Source organism: Bombina bombina, chromosome 1 (genome assembly GCF_027579735.1).
Source record: "Bombina bombina isolate aBomBom1 chromosome 1, aBomBom1.pri, whole genome shotgun sequence".
In the NCBI taxonomy this organism is placed as follows: Eukaryota; Metazoa; Chordata; class Amphibia; order Anura; family Bombinatoridae; genus Bombina; species Bombina bombina.
In genome coordinates this window covers 461,756,094-461,778,871 of record NC_069499.1, presented here as the reverse complement: position 1 = coordinate 461,778,871, position 22,778 = coordinate 461,756,094, and the positions used below count along the sequence as shown (strand labels likewise).

Below are 22,778 nucleotides of genomic sequence, written 5' to 3'. Positions count from 1 at the left end.
CTCCAGGGACCAGCTGTAATGTATAAGTATTCCTGTACCTTTAATTCTGGCATAATCACCTTTCTTGACTCTGGCTGGGTATATAAGTCTGACACTCCCCTAAGTAAGTGCTTGGATATTGTCTTGCCACCATACAGACTAAGCTAAGCTGTGTACAGTTACCTCTCTGATTGCTGCAAGACTGATTGTATTTCTCCTGTGTTCTGTGCCTCTCAGTGTGTGGGGAAATTCCATGTCCTTTCAAGTACCATTTCTGCTGTTAAATTGTTTCCCTAAGGTAAAATCAGCACTACCTATTTGGTACACTGGCCGGATCTACTTCCTCAAGGTGATCTATATATACTCCTCAGCTGTTCCTCCAGTCTCAAACACAGACCTTAACAGACTCAAACAGCTGGAAGATGCTCTGCAGTAGTTTGTAAGCTTCAGCTGTTATTCCTCTTTCTGCTGTTCAACTGCTCATGTTGTATAGACTTAAACTAACCTTAATATTCTTTAGGAAAATAGGAACATCTATATTAATTGTAAGATTAGTTTGGAGTAATATACCTTATATGCTATATCCATTAATCCTACATACACTCTAAACTTAAAGGGACATTAAATCCAAACATTTTCTTTCATGATTCAGACAGATAATACAATTTCAAACAACATTCCAATTTACTTCTATTATCTAATTTGCTTTATTGCTTTTAATATCATTTGTTAAAGAAATAGCAATGCACATGGGTTAGCCAATCACATGAGGCATCTATGTGCAGCCACCAATCAGAAGCTACTGAGCCTATAGGCGTTTCAGGAAAGAATATCAAGAGAATATAGCAAATTAGATAATAGAAGTAAATTAGAAAGTTATTTAAAATGGTATTCTCTATTTGACTATGAAAGAAAAAATGTGGGTTTAATTTCCCTTTAATTAGATAGCTAGGTTTATACAGATAACTGATAAGTGTAACACCAGCCTAGCGTGATCACAACTCTGATCTTTGGTTTTAGAACATATTAAGGGCAAGATTTATCAAAGTGAGAATAAGAAAATTCTCACATTTGTCATAAAAAAAAACCCTCACAAATGATATCACCATATTTATGAAAGGTTATGCGCCAATAAAGTCGCAACTTTTCATATGTGCGAACAAATTGACTCATAACCATTCGCAAGTCTTAAGTATATGCGAATAAGTTGTCTGGAAATGCCTAATTCTTGTATTAATCTCTATTGGCATTTTAAAATGCCTGTATATATTCGCAGTTCTCATATATTTATGAAAAGGGGTGCATGCAATATTCACTGCTTTTAATCTCGCCAATTTGTAGGTTGCGAGGAGTGAAAAATAAAGAGCGATATTGTTTGTCTGGAGGGAAAATAGAAATATGTCTTTTTCTTGCTGTATCTAGGGTTAGAAATTGCCCACAACAAGGCGCAGAACCTGAATAATAATATATAATATATTATAAAAAAGTAAAATAATTTAAGTGCAATTGAAATACGTGTATTAAAAAGAACGAAGATGAGCTCCAAAAAACGGGCAACCTTCCCTAATGAAATAGAGTCAAAGAAGGGGCAAAATAAAAATAACTTTAATATATAAGAAATAGCATTCTTTTAAACAATCACTTGATTAAAACAATAAACCATTTACCGGTGTCTAAAATTAAGATTGATAAATAAAGTGAAAATGACATTTTCGCAAGAAAACTAGGATCAGCCATTCGCTTGACATCGCAAAAAAGTTTTACATTTAGTAACCAATCAGCAAGAGCTACCTAGGTGCTGAAATAAAAATGGGCCGGCTCTTAAGCTTACATTCTTGCGTGTTCAAATAAAAATAGCATGAGAATAAAGAAAAATTAACAATAGGCGTAAATTAGAAAGTTGTTTAAAATTGCATGCTCTATCTGAATCATGAAAGAAAAAAATTGGGTTTAGTATCCCTTTAAGTAACATTTCATCAAATTTGAGACTCGAGTCCAAGTCATGTAACTCGAGACCACAACCCTGGGTATTCTTTCATGGAAAGAAGATGTTTCAACAAAGCATATTAAGAGAAAAAATAATAAAAATGAAATTAGCTTGTTTTTTTTTTTTATAAATTAACATAAAAAATTAAATTTAAATATTGGATATTGGAAATAATGCAAGCATCAATTATATAGTCATATATATAATTTTACATTATGGATTTGTTTATCATTATAAAGTTTCAGATCAAGGTTGATTTTTACGTGCACTGCTTACTCTCATCATTTTAACAATGCACCTTTATAATCTTGGTATTCCAATAGCAACAGATGCAGGAAAAGATCCAGTACTGCAAATATTCCAAACATAATGCCACAAAATCCCTAATGCAATAATAGCAATATTACATGCATTAAAATAGTATCTGTATTTATTCTATTTAATTTTCACCTGAAACAGATTTTTTTAGCAGATCTTTTAAAAAGTGGGTAGGCAGAATACTTGGAGGCGGAGATAATACTTTTATAAAGAGGCATGACATAGCTAGATAGCACTTCAGATCATACAAGGAAGGAAAATACTTTAGCCAGCTTGGAAATAGGTAAGTAGATTTTGTGATTTTCATAAAGGAAGTTATTTCAGCTGCTTAAAGGGACAGTCAACCATAGAATTGTTATTGTTTTAAAAGATAGATAATCCCTTTATTACCCATTCCCCAGTTTTGCATAACCAACACAGTTATATTAATACACTTTTTACCTCTGTGATTACCTTGTATCTAGGAACCTTCTTATCACATGACTGTGACTGTTTATTATCTATTGTCTTGCATTTAGCATTGTGTTGTGCTAGATCTTAAATAACTTTCTGTGCCTGAGCACAGTGTTATCTATATAGCCCATGTGTACTTTCTGTCTCTTTGTGTTGAAAAGAGATTTAAAAAGAATGTGATAAGAGGCAGCCCTCAAAGGCTTAGAAATTAGCATATGAGCCTACCTATGTTTAGTTTAAACTAAGAATACCAAGAGAAAAAAGCAAATTTGATGATAAAAGTAAATTGGAAAGTCAATCAAAATTGAAAGTCCTATCTGAATAATGAAAGTTTAATTTATACTTGACTGTCCCTTTAACATTTTGTGCACATGTGCTTCAGTGGGATGGAAAATATTAATTCCAGAGGTATAAGATCTAGATTGTACTCTAGCCTTAAAAAAATGGAAGAACCCAAAAGAAGAAAATAATTGAACTGATTAATTATACACAGAATCAATTAAAAGAAAAGATAACATAAGATCCTAGCATGTTAATGAACATTACTTTATATTACTTTGTACATTGCATTTTAATTCACAATATATCCATGTTGTGAATATCCTTTTGTATTTAAATGAGATCACTGTAAAACCTCAGTATAATGTAGACTTTTTCTGCAGATCTGAAGATTCTGAAGATGTATGTTCTATACAGTTTTATGCTGCTGGCGCTGCTTTCCCACAGAGGCTGTGAATCACAAAGTGAGTCATTCATTTGAGCAAATATGAATAACATCAACATGTAATATGTTATGTTCTGAAGACTAATACTGGACTTCTGGTCAATTAAATGTGAGCAAGATATTAGCTTAGCTGCACAAGTAAGTCAGCTTTAAAATTAGAGAAAGCAATAGGGATTCATATTTTGCTACTGCAGAGGTGACCTTACACCTCATAGAGGGTTAGTCTGGGTATTTTTTTTTTTAGATCAGAGAAAGGGGTGGAGAAAAAAAAAAAAGGAGGGGGGGATAAGGAGAGAACAAAGGGGAAGATGTGGGAAAGGTGTATATGGGGGCTGGGAACTGAGTAGTTGGAGTGTAGGTCACCTGCTGCAAAGAAAAGAAAAATTAACGAACTGTTATTACAATGGTTGCATTCACAAATAATTGGTTGCGGTATACACAAGAAAAAGCGCTTAGGTAGACCCCCTTCAGAGGGGGGTATTTTATACAGATGAAAGTAACAGTAGCGGGGGGGGGGAGGGAGATGTGGGGTGTAAGCCAAAGTATTAAGTATTTCAGAGGGAGTTGCAATATGAAGGTTATAACACCAACAACAGCAACAGGGAGTTGGAGCTAGCTTTGGTCAAATTTGGGGCTTGCTATGGGTGGGAAGGCCTAGTCGCCTGCCAGGAATTGTAGACTGTAGGAGCACGGGCATTTGGTCAGTGTATCAAAAGGTGGTAAATTTAAAGTAATATGGGGATGGAGTGAAACTGCTTCAGGAGGGAAGGGAGAAGTCGAGAGGAAGGTGGGCAGGAGTGATAAGAGGAACTCAGAGATAACATAACAGTAAAACATATTTCAAGAGATAGTCAGCATAACAGTATTTCAACAAGAACTTCAAACAGTGTATGAATTGCGTACATTGCCCACCCTGGTTCTAAATTTGCTGGTCTATTGAAGTATGTTTGCTTACCTAGGGGGATAGTGGCGAGTGTGGTACGACGTTACTCATGAGATAGTGGGAATGGTAGTGTAGATTAGTAGTAGTAACTAGGATGATGAGGTGTAGGAGTATGTGTGTGTGTCAGGGATCTGCGGGCCAATATCACTTAGTGAGGGACTGTTTGGGTGTTGTGGTTAGACAGACGTATCTGTCTACTTTGTCAAACTGCATATGAATGAACCAGGACCCGGGTTACCTGGTCTTGTTCAAGTAGTTTAAGGTGATAATAGTGGTTGATGGCCTAAGTGGGAAAACGCTGTATTAGGCTATATGAATAGACGTTATGGGATAACATCAGTGGAGTGTACTGAGCTCTGTGAAAGCCTAACCTATGTGTCCTAACAGGCATCATCATCACCCCCGATCAACCAATAAGAGTAGCAATTACATGAGAAGCCCTTTTTTTTTTTTTCCCTTTTTTACACCAACAGCATAATTGACAATACATATAGTCCAAGAGAAAAAGTCCAGAATATTGGTCTGCTGGCTACAAGGAGAGAAACATGGGTTATATAAGGTGTGTGGCCCTTATAGGGGACACCTCATTAGAGTTATAAACAATACAGTACTAGCCATGTAGGTGTCCTGACAGTTGTAGTATAACCAGGGATAGCCGGCCATATTGAACAGGTGGAGCCTGTGTTTAGATAGCCTGATAAGAGTAAGGAGGAAGTCCAAGGTCCAAATATGGTGTTAATATGGTGTTAAAATGGATATAAGGGGGTTAGTCTATATTGACTAAATTATGTGACCAAAATTATAGGGTGATTTGGTTATAAAAGATAGAGGGCCATAGTTAAACCTGTAGGGGGACACAACATAACAGCAATACACTCGGCAGATAAAAACAATATGAGAAGAAAAACAGTTAGCATATACTTATCGGCACAGGAATGAGGTCAAACAGTAACAGGTAGTTGAAGTTCTCTGAAACAGGAGGTCAAATTTGTTTGTGTCAGCTGACAATCTTTAGGTGAATTGGCCATCTTAAGAGGAGGAGGAGCCAGATCTGTGTCTCTGTGGAAGGGCTGACCATTGTTTGGGTTCTAATTGAGTACGGTGAGAAGAATTTTGAAGTACTTCAGCCGCCCACTCTGGGTCGGTGGCTCTGTTGGCTCTTGGGGAAGATTGACGGTGCTGTGAGTTAGTTGGAGCCGTCCATTCTTCTGCAGAGGCTCGTAGATGACTGTGTTGTGGTTTTGGATTGCCTTTGCTAGTCGGGAGTAAATTCCACTGTTGAAGGTATTCATAGCCTCTAGTTGGTTGTAGGATGGTGAATACTTGATTGTCCTTAAAGACCAGAAGCTTGATGGGGTACCCCCATCTATATCTGATATTGTTCCTCCTAAGTGTAGTTGTGATATCAGTAAAAGTTTTTCTCTTCTGGAGGGTTCGCACGGACAAGTCGGGAAATATTTGCAAATTTTTGAACTTGTCCGGCAACACCGGCTTTTGGAAGTGGGCTCTTTGTATACGCTCCTTGTAGGTGAAGAAATGGAGGCGTACTATTACGTCCCTAGGTTGATCATCTGGTAAACCTTTGGGTTTAAGGGAGCGGTGTGCTCGGTCTATTTGATCTTCTGACCTTGAAGCTGGAGGGGCCAGAGCGTGGAACAGCTCTAGTAGAAATGGCTGTAAGTCAGTGGTGGAGACAGTCTCGGGCACACCTCGGATCCTGAGATTATTGCGCCGAGATCTGTCTTCTAAGTCCGCAATTTTGTCTTCCACAACATCAAAGTGATCTGACAAGCGCTGAGCAAAGCTGAGGAGGTTAGATTGCTCCGTGGATAGATCCTCTTGCCTCCTTTCCAAGGAGTCCATTCGCTCGTTTGTTGAGGAGATTTCCTTTTTTAATTCAGCAGTAGAAGCTGCCAATTTGGCAGTGAATGAGGCGTGATGTTGGTCCAGTAGGGTTTTAAGAGAGTCCATGATAAAAGTGGGAGTAACCTCCTCAGATGAAGATTGCTGAATATTTTGCATGGCAGCAGAGGTTAACTCAGAAATATCAGACCTAGGTGAGTCAGGTGGTTCAAACATGTTCATAGGTGTTGTATTTGTGACCCCAAAGTGATCAATTACTGTCTTTTTAAGTGGGAGTGTATGTTTATTTTTCTTTCTGGCAGATTGTGACATTGTAAATGTGGAGTAGGGGGACTGGAGGATAGGTTGGTCTTAGTAGGCAAAACAATGTCCAGGGTGAATGATTGAAGCAGATGTGTTGGTAGATTGGCTCTTGACACCGAGTGGTAGGCAGGCGGGGATGGCCTAAGAGGGCTTACTCCATGCTCAGTAGTGGTGACAGTCCAAAAAGAAGGGAAAGCAAAGTAGTAGAGGGTTTAATATATTAGATTGCCAGCAAGGTCTCCCTTGGCGATCAGGTATGTAACTTCAGAAGTTGCTGGTGTAAGGGGATCAGTTCCCTGGATGAACCCCTAAAACAGGTATGTGAGTCGGGTGCTTCAGAGGAGATTAGCACAGATGTCGCACAGTATGGGGTACCACAGCAGGTGATATATGAGGGAGCCTCAAAGTTACTTAGTATCGTGGTTTACTGTGTAATTTCTTTTTTATTGAGTTTGCAGGAAGTATATACAGATAACCACAGGGGTAGTGCTGCAAGACAATAATAATGGCAGAAGGGCAGAATCAAATTGCAGGCTCCTATAAATGTATGGCTCAAGCTGAGATGCAAAAAGGGGCAGCCTACAGATGTTGGGCTTTATATTAATGAGAACAAAAGCGCACCAGTCCAGCCTCAGTGAGTTTTATTGGTCCTGCTGTCTTATTTATAAGTGTGAGGGAGACTGTAATCTCTTTGCAGGCCTTGTTAGTGTATCGTGAGTTAACCCTTCTTCACAAGTGTGCCCTGTAGTTTGCACAGCTGATATGGGCCAATGTTCATAAAATTACGAGCTTCTGGAAGCTCCCACAAGTGTGCTCTAAATATAGGAGCACCCTGCAATGTGGTAGGGCTATCTCGTGCACGGAGCAGTCTCCACGTGGGGAGAACAATCAAAAGCTAAGTCCAGGCTAGCGGTAATGTGTGCTGCTGAGGACAATGGATAATTCCTTAGTGTGCCCCTGTTAGTGCTGCTGCCGTGGAGTATAACTGCTCTGGGCTGTGAGGGATTAGCTGTTGCAGAGAGCGGGGTAAACATGCAAAATGGCGCTTCCAGCCTTAACCGGGACCTAGTGAAACTGTGGTGGTCAGCTTGGGTCAGGTTTTGATCTGTCCTGGACTGTGGGAGCTCTGTGTGCGTTGTGCGGCAGTGACAGTAAGTGGCTATTTAGTAAGTGGCTATTCAGAATGTACTCACTGTTGCTTTCTAGCCATTCCGGTATGCGAACACTCTGATCCCCTGAAGTTCAGTATTGGAACAGGTCCTGTTAGGCTCCGGAGCGGATCCCCGACCCTCCGGAGCTGAATAGCAATCTTAGTTGAACTTTGCTTAGTTTGTAGAGGCAGGACCGCTATCGCGGGTTAGAGAGGTTGCGCCTGATAGAGTAAGATGTCCGGATCTCCCGTAAGAGAGGCGATTCTTTATGTCAGTGAGAGGAGTAGTCCCCAAGTAGCTGGGTATCAGAGGGAGTGAAAATGGGTGTAAAAAAATCCCCAAATTGTACTTTAATAATCCAAAAGTACACTGTATGTGGAGGAGCTCTTTGATATGGCTTCTGATCAGTGCGGTAGTTGGCTCCGCTCCCCGTTAGTCTGGGTATTAACCAGATGATGGCCTTACTTTGGGTGTTGGCCTTACTTTGGGTGTTCAGTTGCATTTTAGGATGAATAAAAGTTTATGGATCCAGGGTGCTAAAGATAAATTAGTTAACAGTGCAATGGAAAAATAACATTTGCAAATCTTACTGTAATGTATGTTTGGTGTCTATTAGTCAGCTATTTTTATTATATTTTGTGTCTTTGTTTTGGTCACAATGAACCTTAATTGACAGTGACAGAATTAGTTATTAAAGGGACAGTTTACTCAAAAATGTTCTCCCCTTTAATTTGTTCCCAATGATCCACTTTACCTGCTGGAGTGTATTAAATTGTTTAGAAGTATTTCCATTGCCCTTATATTGGCATTTGAAATAGTTTATGTAGTCTGTGGTATCCACACCTATCCTTAAAGTTTTTGGCCTCAAGGCCAAGCTGTGTTAACACAGCCAGTAGAAGAAATTACACTCCCAGTGGGTTATAGAAGAGAAAAGGTAATAAAATGTTAATTTTCCCCAAGTATTGGTGATTGGTTTACGGACAGATATAAGATAAAGAAGCAGGTATATGTACACAATGTGATAAAGTAATGAGATCTGATTATACCTAGAAGCTCAACCCATTTTATTAGGTTGTGGCTTCAAAACACAAAATCAGCTTTTAATATACACAAATAAGCCTTAAAAAAGCAAATCTCGTAAATTTTATACTCTGCAGCTGGTAAAAAAAGTAATTGGAAACACATTAAGGGAAAACTATTTTGTAGTGTACTGTCCCTTTAAGTGTCCATATCACTAAAAGTTGCTGATTGATTAGGACTCTTGTCTTCCTAAATGCATGGGGGGATATGGCAAGAAGTGACCACCTCTAGAATTTCAGTCCCTGCAGCTAAGCATAGGCAACCACTTGAGGCATTGCTTGATGCCATTTAGCAAAACACATTTAAAGTGATGTGCAGGTCATGAGTATAACAAGCAACTGTGTCTGTCCCTACACATTTTGCCTGTTGCACTGCTATTACTATATTTGGAACACTTAATTCCCCCTAAAAAAAAAGTCCTGTGGATGACCTGGCTAATATGTTGTGCATTTTTATCTTTAGTCATCACAACAGAACTAAAGTGCATTAATGTACAGTATTTTTAAGTATTTATGATACTTTAAAGAATTTGCTACAAATCTAAAGTTTATGATTTAAACCAGATAATCAATAGCTTTTGTGGCAGTTTGGTGTCATTATCCCTAACTATGGTGACCATATTGCCGCTTTAAATAGGTACACATATGAAAAATACATATGTCAAGGTTTTTTTTAGTGCTATTTAAACAACTGTTTGAATAAGAACCCTGACATATGTATTTTTCATATGTGTCCCTTTTTAAAGCGGCAATATGGTCACCCTATCCCTAACTCAAACAAGGACCTACAATATTTACAAAAGTGTGGGAAAGCCAACCCCCCCACCCCATTCTAACAGAATTCTTTGAACAGATAAGATGAAACAATAATTGCCTGTTCTCCTGGAAGAAATTAATATTACCAGAGTTTAGACCCCTTTAGTGTATAATGATAGTACGTGTAGTTCATCCTCTTTGTTGCACGTGCATTTCCTGCATTTCCTGAGTTTCCACTTCCACTGCCCTTTTTCACCTTTTTATTCCCTTCATCAATTTCTTTCACCCTTTTTTTTTAACATTTTATTATATATTTTTTTATTATTTCTGAAAATTCAGCAACTCTTTTTCTTCTGTCCATCCATACTCTAATCTGTCTAATCTTTAGCGGTGGATATGCACCATCTGTATTATATAAATAAAACTAAGAAAGAAAATAAGAAGGCCAGCAGCAAGAATAAAGCAAAATTAAATACACTATCTACACTAGCGATAGCGATTACTTAAATCGTAATAGGAGCGGTAAGCGCGACAAGTGCAAACCCCCACGATAAACCCCTTATCGCTTGTGCCCAAATGTTTGCTTTCTACTCGTAATCTGGTCCTTTAGTATGATAATGTCTACTGTTGAGTTGAATTGCAGTGAGCACCAGGTTTGCTTCAGGAAATCCAGTTTTCAGGGAGAATTTCTATGTATTTGCAGATCATGAATAAACACAAAACTTCATTGCAAGTTTATAGATGACCTGTTCTTTTTAAAAGGACATGAAAGACAAAATTTAGCTTCATGGTTAGGACAGAGTATGTAGTTTTAATATAATTTTTCAGTTTACTTTAATTATCAGATTTAATTTATTCTCTTGGTATCCTTTTTTGAAAACCACCATTACACTATTGGGAGCTAGCCTGTGATTGGTGGCTATACACATGTGGCTCTTGTCACTGGCTCACCAGATGTGCTCAGCTAGGTCCCAGTAATACATTGTTGTTCTGGAACTAAAGTTGGAAGCAATAGGTGCAATAATGAAATGCTGTAACATATTAAAGCATTTTTCTTAATGTCCCTTTAAGGGCAGGAAATAAAGATGACTTTTTAGACTAAACAGTGAGTTTCATGACTTAATTAGAGGTAACTTTATTGGGCAAATCTATAAAAAAAATATTATGGAGGATTCAAAGAGCCCCAAGTTAAAAAAAAAGTTTCAGTCATTTTACACGACATAATCAACTTGTTAGAGAATTTGGGTTTTCTGAATTAAAATAATTGGAACATCCAACTAAAATGTATATTGAAAATAAAGATATCAAAACAAAACTTCTTGTGAAGAAAGTGGATATTTACTTTGGAACTCACAAAGACTGGTATCTTTGAAGCATGCTTCTGGAACACACAGGGACATATATCTCAGGAGCAGGCCTCAGGAACTTACTGAGACTGGAATCACCGAAACAGGCCTCTGGAACAGACTGAGACTGGTACCTCTGGAGGAGGCAGGTCAGACAGCCAGGGGTCAGAACCAAACAACCAGGAAGTGCCAATTCAAGAGGCAAAAGAGTGGTTAGAAGTAAAGGCAAATGGTGACACCAGGCTGACATCAAAGGTACAAGACAGCAAAAATAAAGAGCCCAAGTCAGACGAAAGAAAATCAGGAGCACCAGGCTCAGCCAGAGCTAACACACAATGTCCAAGCAAAGATTAATAGCTGGGCTTGGTAGTGAAAGGTGGTTAATTAGTAACAAGAAACACCAGTGACTATATGGGATTGAAAGAGGCAATACAGATCTGGGAAGGATCTAAGTAAGACTAGTTAGAACCCAACCAAAGCTAACATATAGCACAGCAAGTGAGAAACAGGTCTGGGAATCAGCAGATCTGAGATTGATTTCTAATAGGAGCATAACAATGTTTCTGCCTAAGATAAACAATATCCAAGAAAAATCCTTGGCATCTGCAATCCTCAGAGTTTCATATAAGCATGCAGCACTGATCATGTTCTATAACAGAATGATATTTATTGAAAATACTCTGTAGAAAGCATAACAAATGTGTATAAAACAGTGGTACCCAGTAACCCTATGCATATGCATTTTGTGTGGATCACTGTACATAATAACAATCAAGTGATAATAATAGCATAATCACATAATAATGTACATAATCACAATCAAGTGGGGTGATCCACACAAATGTGTATGCACCTCCATCTTCTTAGTTGACTTCCCTAAGCAGGTGCTTCATTCTTAGTTCAATGTGTAAAGTGGACAGAACTAAGGATTCTCCATTTTGGTTTCTCACAGATGGCTCATTAACAGGGGATTGTTGGCCAAATTTACTGGCATTCTTTAATTGAATGGTTTGTGGACTGTCACTGGGGATTGATTATATACTTCTGATTGTCCTTTATTTGTGTACAGGAAGTGATAAGACTGATGTGCATAAATAATTTAGCAGGTTCTAAAAAAAAAGTCCAGGTTTCCTAAGGGGCCTATCTATCAAGCTCCATTCGGAGCTTGATAGATAGGCCCCTTAGACACATGTTTATGACCTCATTGTGCGAGAGCATACATGCTTATCAGATAGGCCTCACAACAGAGAACACAGAACGTGCATGCACTCTGCGTTACACAGTATAGGAAGGAAGAAGGAAGATACCTGGTGACCAGTCTTGGATCTCAGGTCTTCACACAAACCTCTGCATATAAGAAAGTCATCTTTTGGATATGGCAAGTCATCCCTTTATAAGGGCTAGATGATGTGTGGAGCGGTATTTAGTGCTCTCGCTTGTGAGTTAACTGTGCTAGAAGTAAGCTTTTTGTATGCGTCGGGTAGCGCGTGTGTTACAAGTTATACGTAAAAAGTTTTCACTAGAGCAGTAACCCCACATGCAAAAAAGCAAAAACATCTAGATCACATTAATGTATTCCCCCATAGAAATCAATGGAGCAAGAAAAGTGGAAAAAAACACCCTACTCGCACGCAAACCCATTTTCTCATGTGCGCTAACCGGACCTGAAAATATTAATATTTCACATTCTAATGTTCTTAGCATTGTAGAATATGTTCTAATTATTCATAAATACATATTTCTATATATATGATGTTTTTTTGGTTAAAAAAATAAAAAATTATATATATATATATATATATATATATATATATACAGATATATATAGGAATATCTATGCTTTTTTTTCTAACACCTGAGACCTCATATCTTTGAGCCCTTATAACTTTTTTGTGCAATATTTTTTTTAATATTTTTTATCAGATAGTGTTATTATGAGTGTAAGTGTACTTTTAAATGTATTTTTTAAGTGTTCTGTGACATTTTTTGTCTCAAGTAACAGTTAACTAGAGCTATGAGGTAATAATTCTAGGGTAAATCGCAATTGCGCTGAAACCTTCGTATTTACTTTCAACATGTAATACAAGTGCTCCTTCCGATGCCCACAAACAGCTGCAATAAACCCGATATCAGCCGTTTGTTTATATATGCGCAGAAAGAAAGTTTACCATGTCTTGGTTCTGTTTGGTGGTTCTTCTAATCAGCATGAAACAATTGTCCTTGACCTTTCCTTGCGGCAGTTTCAGATCCGCAATATATATATTGAATTTATAATATCGGCTTCACCAGCACAAAAGGTTACACTACTTTTCACAGCTCAATGTTTTATTTACGTGTAGGAGACATAGAAAAGTCATCCAACATGTTTCCCACTGGTGCTTGCTGAGAGACTAAAAACCTTGTGATACAAGACATGTTTAAAATTATTGACCAATCAATAAACTCCAACAATTTCATAATTTATATCAAATCAGTAATCAAATTGTCATATTTCACTTATGTGTTTATACAGGGAGTGCAGAATTATTAGGCAAGTTGTATTTTTGAGGATTAATTTTATTATTGAACAACAACCATGTTCTCAATGAACCCAAAAAACTCATTAATATCAAAGCTGAATAGTTTTGGAAGTAGTTTTTAGTTTGTTTTTAGTTATAGCTATTTTAGGGGGATATCTGTGTGTGCAGGTGACTATTACTGTGCATAATTATTAGGCAACTTAACAAAAAACAAATATATACCCATTTCAATTATTTATTTTTACCAGTGAAACCAATATAACATCTCAACATTCACAAATATACATTTCTGACATTCAAAAACAAAACAAAAACAAATCAGTGACCAATATAGCCACCTTTCTTTGCAAGGACACTCAAAAGCCTGCCATCCATGGATTCTGTCAGTGTTTTGATCTGTTCACCATCAACATTGCGTGCAGCAGCAACCACAGCCTCCCAGACACTGTTCAGAGAGGTGTACTGTTTTCCCTCCTTGTAAATCTCACATTTGATGATGGACCACAGGTTCTCAATGGGGTTCAGATCAGGTGAACAAGGAGGCCATGTCATTAGATTTTCTTCTTTTATACCCTTTCTTGCCAGCCACGCTGTGGAGTACTTGGACGCGTGTGATGGAGCATTGTCCTGCATGAAAATCATGTTTTTCTTGAAGGATGCAGACTTCTTCCTGTACCACTGCTTGAAGAAGGTGTCTTCCAGAAACTGGCAGTAGGACTGGGAGTTGAGCTTGACTCCATCCTCAACCCAAAAAGGCCCCACAAGCTCATCTTTGATGATACCAGCCCAAACCAGTACTCCACCTCCACCTTGCTGGCGTCTGAGTCAGACTGGAGCTCTCTGCCCTTTACCAATCCAGCCACGGGCCCATCCATCTGGCCCATCAAGACTCACTCTCATTTCATCAGTCCATAAAACCTTAGAAAAATCAGTCTTGAGATATTTCTTGGCCCAGTCTTGACGTTTCAGCTTGTGTGTCTTGTTCAGTGGTGGTCGTCTTTCAGCCTTTCTTACCTTGGCCATGTCTCTGAGTATTGCACACCTTGTGCTTTTGGGCACTCCAGTGATGTTGCAGCTCTGAAATATGGCCAAACTGGTGGCAAGTGGCATCTTGGCAGCTGCACGCTTGACTTTTCTCAGTTCATGGGCAGTTATTTTGCGCCTTGGTTCTTACACACGCTTCTTGCGACCCTGTTGACTATTTTGAATGAAACGCTTGATTGTTCGATGATCACGCTTCAGAAGCTTTGCAATTTTAAGAGTGCTGCATCCCTCTGCAAGATATCTCACTATTTTTGACTTTTCTGAGCCTGTCAAGTCCTTCTTTTGACCCATTTTGCCAAAGGAAAGAAAGTTGCCTAATAATTATGCACACCTGATATAGGGTGTTGATGTCATTAGACCACACCCCTTCTCATTACAGAGATGCACATCACCTAATATGCTTAATTGGTAGTAGGCTTTCGAGCCTATACAGCTTGGAGTAAGACAACATGCATAAAGAGGATGATGTGGTCAAAATACTCATTTGCCTAATAATTCTGCACTCACTGTACATAGTCAAGGTTTATATCATTTATATACATTACCACAACTGAGATTTGTACAGTCACTGTTTTTATTTAGGAGCATTGTACACATTTTCTTTCTTCAAGATATATGATGGCTTTTTAACAATCAATCAGCTAGATTACGAGTTTTGCGTTATGAGGGAAAAAGCATTGTTATGCTTCATAACGATGCTTTTTCACTAACGCCGCTATTACAAGTCTTGTCAGAATAGGTGTACCGCACACCTTTTTAGGCCATCATGCGACGTCAGTACCGCACTTGAAGAAAAGTCCTTTTTCAATATGACTCCCATAGCGCCGGTATTACAAGTTTTGCTGTGAGGTCAAAAAAGTGAGCGATACAGCCTAAAATGACAAGATCCATACCGCCATCTAAAGTCAGTAGTTATGAGTTTTATGCTACAAAGCTGTAGCATAAAACTCATAACTAAACTGTCACAAAGTACACTAACACCCATAAACTACCTATTAACCCCTAAACCGAGGCCCTCCCGCATCGCAAACACTAAAATAAAATGATTAACCCCCTAATCACCGCCACTTCAAAAATGTATTAACCCCTATTCCGCCGCTTCCCGACATCATCACCACTATAATAAAATTATTAACCCCTAAACTGTCGCCCTCCCATTTTGCAAACACTATTTAAATATTATTAACCCCTAATCTGCCGTCCGCCCACACCGCCGCTATAATAAACCTATTAACCCCTAACCCTAATGTAACCCTAACCCTAAGCATAACCCTAACCCTAACGTAACCCTAACACCCCCTAACTTAAATATAATTAAAATAAATCTAAATACAACTTACCATTATTACCTAAATAATTCCTATTTAAAACTAAATACTTACTTGTAAAATAAAACCTAAGATAGCTACAATATAACTAATAGTTATATTGTGGCTATCTTAGGTTTTATTTTTATTTCACAGGTAAGTTTGTATTTATTTCAACTAGGTAGACTAGTTAGTAAATAGTTATTAACTATTTACTAGCTACCTAGTTCAAATAAATACAAGCTAACCTGTGAAATAAAACCTAACCTGCCTTACGCTGAAAAATAACATTACAATAAAGTAAAATAAATTAATAAATAAAAACAAATTACTCCTTATCTAATAGCCCTATCAAAATAAAAAAGCCCCCCCAAAATAAAAAAAACAAAACTAGCCTACACTAAACTGCCGATGTCGGCATAGGGGTTAATAGTTGGAACTTTCAGTGGGTATGTGGTGGTTTAGAGGTTAATAGTTAGCGGTTTAGATGTTTATTAGTTTATTAGATGTTTATTAGTTTAGTGTTAGTGTTCGACCAATAGCGTGTATAGTAAACGCCTCTCATCGATGCAGATATTTTGAGAGCTTGGAATATTCGGACAAGCTCGATCAACATAGTGGCGAATCGCTTGGAATATTGCGCTGCCTTGTAGCACTTTCGAACATCGAGACCTTAGTGAGAATAAATATTGCATTTTTCAATGAAGTTCTGGTTTGTGGAGTCAATATGATCCAGAATGGAATTTCTGCTACCCATGAGGCATCAGGGATAGTCATAAATGCCTGGAAGAAAGTGTGGCAGACTTGGCGTTTGGGTCAGGATGGTTTAGGAGTGTGGCTCGGCAGTACCTACATTCACTTTGTGAAACTGGGGCATTTATAAGGAAGGAAAAGAACAGACTGAGCTATTGAACTTTGATTACTGGATGCAACAGGCTACCTACAAATTTCTACTTAAAGGAACATAAGAGTGGAAAATCCTTTAATGTTTTACAGGATTTTATTATTGTACTGTTGCATATAACGGCATGTTTAACCCATGCAAAGAAATTAAACATATAGTTAAAGTCAGCTCCAAAGCAGTGATGCACTACTGGTGCCTAGCTGAACACATCATGTGAACCAATGACAAGAGGAATAAGTGAACAACCACCAATCACCAGCTTGTTCCCAGTAGTGCACTCCTGCGTCTACCTGGTTATGTTTTTTCAACAAATTATACTAACAGAATGAAGAAAATTTGATAATAGAAGTTAATTGTAAAGTCTCAATTGCATGCTCTGGATGAATCTTGAACATTTAACGCTGCCTTTTATGTCCCTTTAAATTTAAACCAGTTTATCATAAGCTTTTCATATAAAAATATGGTGGTAAAACAATCCATCTAGGTGGATTCTTTCACCACCCCTTTTGCTCCCTCTTCCCCTTCTCTTTTGCTCTCTTTCCCCCCTCTCATTTGCTCTCTCTCCCCCCTCTCTTTTGCTCTCTCCCCCCTCTCTTTTGCTCTCTCTCCCCCTCTCTTACTCTCTCTCTCCCCCCTCTTTTTTGCTCTCCCTTTCCCCCTCTCTTTTGCTCTCTCTCTTCCCTCTCTTTTGCTCTCTCTCACCTCTATTTTGCTCTCTCTCCCCCCTCTCTTTTGCTCTCTCTCCTTCTCTCTTTTGCTCTCTCTCCCCCCTCTTTTACTCTTCCCCCCTTCTCTTTTGCTCTCTCTCCCCCTCTCTTTTGCTCTCTCCCCCTCTCTTTTGCTCTCTCTCCCCCTGTCATTTGCTCTCTCTCTCCCCCTCTCTTTTCCTGTCCCTCTCCCTCTCTCTTTTGCTCTCTCCCCCTCTCTTTTACTCTTTCCCCCCTCTCTCTTTTACTCTCTATCCCCACTCTCTTTTGCTCTCTCTCTCCCCTCTCTTTTGCTCTCTCTCCTTCTCTCTTTTGCTCTCTCTCCCCCCTCTTTTACTCTTCCCCCCTTCTCTTTTGCTCTCTCTCCCCCTCTCTTTTGCTCTCTCCCCCTCTCTTTTGCTCTCTCTCCCCCCTCTCGTTTGCTCTCTCTCCCCCTCTCTTTTCCTGTCCCTCTCCCTCTCTCTTTTGCTCTCTCCCCCTCTCTTTTACTCTTTCCCCCCTCTCTCTTTTACTCTCTATCCCCACTCTCTTTTGCTCTCTCTCCCCCCTCTCTTTTGCTCTCTCTCCCCCTCTCTTTTGCGCTTTCTCCCCCTCTTTTTGAGCTCCCTCTCCCCCTCTCTCTTGCTCTCTCTCTCCCCTCTCCTTTGCTCTCTCTCCCCCTCTCTTTTGCTCTCTCTCCCCTTTCTTTTGCTCTCCCTCTCCCCCTCTCTTTTGCTCTCCCTCTCTCTCCCCTCTCTCTTTTGCTCTCTCTCCCCTCTCTCTCTTTTGCTCTCTCTCCCCCTCTCTTTTGCTCTCTCTCCCCCTCTCTTTTGCTCTCTCCCCCTCTCTTTTGCTCTTTCTCCCCCTCTTTTTGAGCTCCCTCTCCCCCTCTCTCTTGCTCTCTCTCTCCCCCTCTCTTTTGCTCTCTCTCTTCCTTCTCTCTTTTGCTCTCCCTCTTCCCCCTCTCTTTTGCTCTCCTTCTCCCATCTCTTTTGCTCTCTCTCCCCCCTCTGATTTGCTCTCTCTCTCCCCTCTAATTTGCTCTCTCTCCCCCTCTCTTTTGCTCTCTCTCCCCCTCTCTTTTGCTCTCTCTCTCCCATCTCTTTTGCTCTCTCTCTCTCTCTACTCTCTTTTTCTCTCTCCTCTCTTTTGCTCTCTCTCTCTCCCCTCTCTTTTGCTCTCTCTCCTCCATCTCATTTGCTCTCTCTCCCCTGTCTCTTTTGCTCTCTCTCCCCCCTCTCTTTTGCTCTCTCTCCCCCTCTCTTATGCTCTCTCTCCCCCCTCTTTTTTGCTCTCCCTTTCCTCCTCTCTTTTGCTCTCTCTCTTCCCTCTCTTTTGCTCTCTCTCACCTCTATTTTGCTCTCTCTCCCCCCTCTCTTTTGTTCTCTCTCCTTCTCTCTTTTGCTCTCTCTCCCCCCTCTCTTTTGCTCTCTCTCCCCCCTCTCTTTTGCTCTCTCCCCCTCTCTTTTACTCTTCCCCCTTCTCTTTTGCTCTCTCTCCCCCTCTCTTTTGCTCTCTCCCCCTCTCTTTTGCTCTCTCTCCCCCCTCTCTTTTGCTCTCTCCCCCTCTCTTTTACTCTTTCCCCCCCTCTCTTTTACTCTCTATCCCCACTCTCTTTTGCTCTCTCTCCCCCCTCTCTTTTGCTCTCTCTCCCCCTCTCTTTTGCGCTTTCTCCCCCCTCTTTTTAAGCTCCCTCTCCCCCTCTCTCTTGCTCTCTCCCCCCCTCTCTTTTACTCTCTCCCCCTCTCTTTTGCTCTCCCTCTCCCCCTCTCTTTTGCTCTCCCTTTCCCCCCCTTCTTTTGCTCTCCCTTTCCCCCTTTCTTTTGCTCTCTATCTCCCATCTCTTTAACGCTCTCTCCCCCTCTCATTTGCTCTCTCCCTTCTCTTTTACTCTCTTTCTCCCCTCTCTTTTGCTCTCTCTTCCCCTCTCTTTTGCTCTCTCTTCCCCTCTCTTTTGCTCTCTCTCTCCCTCTCTTATACTCTTTCCCCCTTCTCTTTTGCTCTCTCTCCCCTCTTTTGCTCTCTCTCTCCCCTCTCTTATTTGCTCTCTCTCCCCCTCTCATTTGCTCTCTCTCCCCTCTCATTTGCTCTCTCTCCCCCTCTCATTTTCTCTCTCTCCCCTCTCATTTGCTCTCTCTCTCCCCTCTCTTTTGCTCTCTCTCTCCCCTCTCTTTTGCTCTCTCTCTCCCTCTCTTCTCTTTTGCTCTCTCTCTCCCTCTCTTCTCTTTTGCTCTCTCTCTCCCCTCTCTTTTGCTCTCCCTCTCCCCTCTCTTTTGCTCTCCCTCTCCCCCTCTCTTTTGTTCTCCCTCTCCCCTCTCTTTTGCTCTCCCTCTCCCCCCCTCTTTTGCTCTCTCTCTCCTCCCTCTCTTTTGCTATCTCTCTCCCCCTCTCTTTTGCTCTCCCTCTCCCCTCTCTTTTGCTCTCCCTCTCCCCCTCTATTTTGTTCTCCCTCTCCCCCTCTCTTTTTCTCTCCCTCTCCCCCCCTCTTTTGCTCTCTCTTCCCCCTCTCTTTTGCTCTCTCTCTCCCCCCTCTCTTTTGCTATCTCTCTCCCCCTCTTTTTTGCTCTCTCTCTCCCCCCTCTCATTTGCTCTCTCTCTCCCCTCTCTTTTGCTCTCTATCTCCCTCTCTCTTTTGCTCTCTCTCTCCCCTCTCTTTTGCTCTCTCTCCCCCCTCTCTTTTGCTCTCTCTCCCCCTCTCTTTTGCGCTTTCTCCCCCTCTTTTTGAGCTCCCTCTCCCCCTCTCTCTTGCTCTCTCTCTCCCCTCTCTTTTGCTCGCTCTCTCCCCCTCTTTTGCTCTCTCTCCCCCTCTCTTTTGCTCTCTCTCCCCTCTCTTTTGCTCTCCCCCCCCCCCTCTCTTTTGCTCTCCCTCTCCCCCCTCTCTTTTGCTCTCTTTCCCCTCTCTCTTTTGCTCTCTCTCCCCTCTCTTTTGCTCTCTCTCTCTCCCCTCTCTTTTGCTCTCTCTCTCTCCCCTCTCTTTTGCTCTCTCTCTCCCCCTCTCTTTTGCTCTCTCTCTCCCTTCTCTCATTTGCTCTCTCTCTTCCCTCTCTTTTGCTCTCTATCTCCCCTCTCTTTTGCTCTCTCTCTCCCCTCTCTTTTGCTCTCTCTCCTCCCTCTCTTTTGCTCTCTCTCTCCCCTCTCTTTTGCTCTCTCTCTCTCCCCTCTCTTTTGCTCTCTCTCTCCCTCCACTTTTGCTCTCTCTCTCCCCCCTCTTTTGCTCTCTCTCCCCCCTCTCTTTTGCTCTCCCTCTCCCCCTCTTTTTTTTTCTCCCTCCCCTCTCTTTTGCTCTCCCTCTCCTCTCTTTTGCTTTCTTTATCCCCTCTCTTTTGCTCTCTCCCCTCTCTTTTGCTCTCTCCCCCTGTCCTTTTTTTTGTATTATGGCACTCTCACTCCCTCCCTGCTGAGCCGCCCACCCGCCCACACCTTCCGCCGGTACCAGCAGAAGATCGTTACAGACAGTGGCACACACAGTGTCACCGTCTGTAGCGATCAGGCATCTGGTCTCATATGGAGGCGGAGCACCGATCGCGCTCTGGCTCCATATGCGGCAGATGCCTGAAGCTTCAGAAGCTCCAGCTCTCATCTGTTATGTTACAGCTGAGAGTTGGAGCTCCTGAAGCTGTCTCGCGCTGAGGTGGCTGCGCACGCATCCAACATTCCTTTGAGGATGTGTGCGCAACTGCCGACGGCAATGGACACGTTACAAACGCGATTATAGTTTAGATATATAACACAAAATCTTTTATTACAGAGAAATACAAATCACTGTGAATTTGTATGGTATAATATTCATTTATGTTTTATTTTCTCAGGTGATAATGGGAAAATTAAGAAATATCGGAGCTGCCTTGAAATAAAACAGTTTGATTACAGTGCTCCTGGTAAGTAAATATCACTGACAAATTTGGGCGCAAAACGCATTCGTTTGGCTGTCACTGGGTGATGTGGTGCTTATTTGTCAGTTTTTTACTACTAATTAATTGATTTGCACATTTGAATAGTCTCCACCTTGGACAACAGCTTTTTATATTCTGTCAATAAATGTTCTCTTATGACTCACCTTGCAATGATAAATACATATTAAACTGCAGGTTTTGTTTTTATGATTTTTTAAAAATATATATATATATATATATATAAACCTTCATCTTTCAGAGAAATTAACTTGCATTGCTATGCAGTGTGTCTATGCACTCTCTGGCACCCAACAAATTAAATCAAGTTAGCAGAGTGTATTATAAAAAAAGCTTGGATATAAAAATTTCAAAAATTCTTCATTTGCTGACTTTCAGTGTTTCTCTGTTACATACAGGGTATATTTGAGGGTACTTAGATATCTTTCTAGTAGACCATAAGTACCCTTTTGGGGACGTGATCTTTATTAAGCCACAGTAATTATTTTTTTAAATCATCTGCTGTTATCACAGATGGAATTTATATTTTAACAACCAAAGATGGAGTGTCTTACCAGACCTTCTGTGACATGACTACAAATGGTGGAGGATGGACCTTGGTGGCCAGTGTCCATGAGAACTCCATGGCCGGGAAATGCACAGTGGGTGATCGCTGGTCAAGTCAGCAGGGAAACAATATGTTCATTCCTCAAGGAGATGATAACTGGGCAAACTATGCCACATTTGGAACACCTGATGGAGCAACCAGTGATGACTATAAGGTACCAATTCCATACAAAGCTGGGACTGTACATCAAAGCAAACACCTTTGTAATCACTAGTTACAAGTGCATAAGTTAAACAAAGCTGAGACTGCACACCAAAGCAAACACTTTTGTAATCACTAGTTACAAGTGCATAAGGAAACAATAGCTAAATGAACAAACAGTGCCTTCTTGAGCATTTTCTTGACAGGTATATGAAACAGGAAAAATGTATAAAACAGAAATAGTAAGAAAAATAATGTATTCATTTTCAGGAATGCAAAGCATTCATGAGATATTCTACAATGTGTCTAAAAATCAAATGATCAGAACTTTGTAGAAATATATACCATCTGAAATCCATTTCTTGTAGTCCTCATCCATTTGAACAGGCAAACCAAGCAGGGCCGACCCAAGATATTGTGCTGCCTGGGTCCAAGAATGAAATGATGCCCCCCCAGTAGTAACATTACTGATAAGCATATCAACCTACTAGCCTGTCCACTTACCTTACTTAATCCGCCTGCCTACCTGCATGTAACTAATGCTTATGCACAATTGCGCAATAAGTGGGAAGGTAGTTAGGGAAGAGATGCACTTGTCCCACGTTGAATGTCACGCCTGACCAGTTCTGTGTGCATGAGGAGGTTATGCTGCTGGGAACCTTCAACTTCCCCCACAGAGACACAGAAGTAGTCTGGGTCTGAGAGTGACTGACTCAATCACTGAAGTGCTGCTCCTTGTCAAGTGCTGCCTGAGTCC

General features: G+C 40.5%; 1 protein-coding gene across 2 annotated transcripts in view; it reads left to right on the top strand.

Moving 5' to 3' along the window:
- The first annotated feature begins 218 nt into the window (after positions 1-218).
- Positions 219-22,778, top strand: part of LOC128645455 (intelectin-1-like) — a 116,678-nt gene continuing 94,118 nt past the window's right edge. Inside the window, exons 1-4 of one of the 2 annotated variants that reach the window (XM_053698470.1) lie at positions 219-418; positions 3,400-3,480; positions 21,172-21,240; positions 21,787-22,034. In XM_053698470.1, coding sequence (XP_053554445.1) covers positions 3,417-3,480; positions 21,172-21,240; positions 21,787-22,034 — 381 coding nt within the window. In that variant the 5' untranslated portion in view covers positions 219-418; positions 3,400-3,416. Of the gene's footprint in view, positions 419-2,509; positions 2,568-3,399; positions 3,481-21,171; positions 21,241-21,786; positions 22,035-22,778 lie in introns of those variants that run through there. The other variant, XM_053698469.1, reaches the window with a different exon arrangement.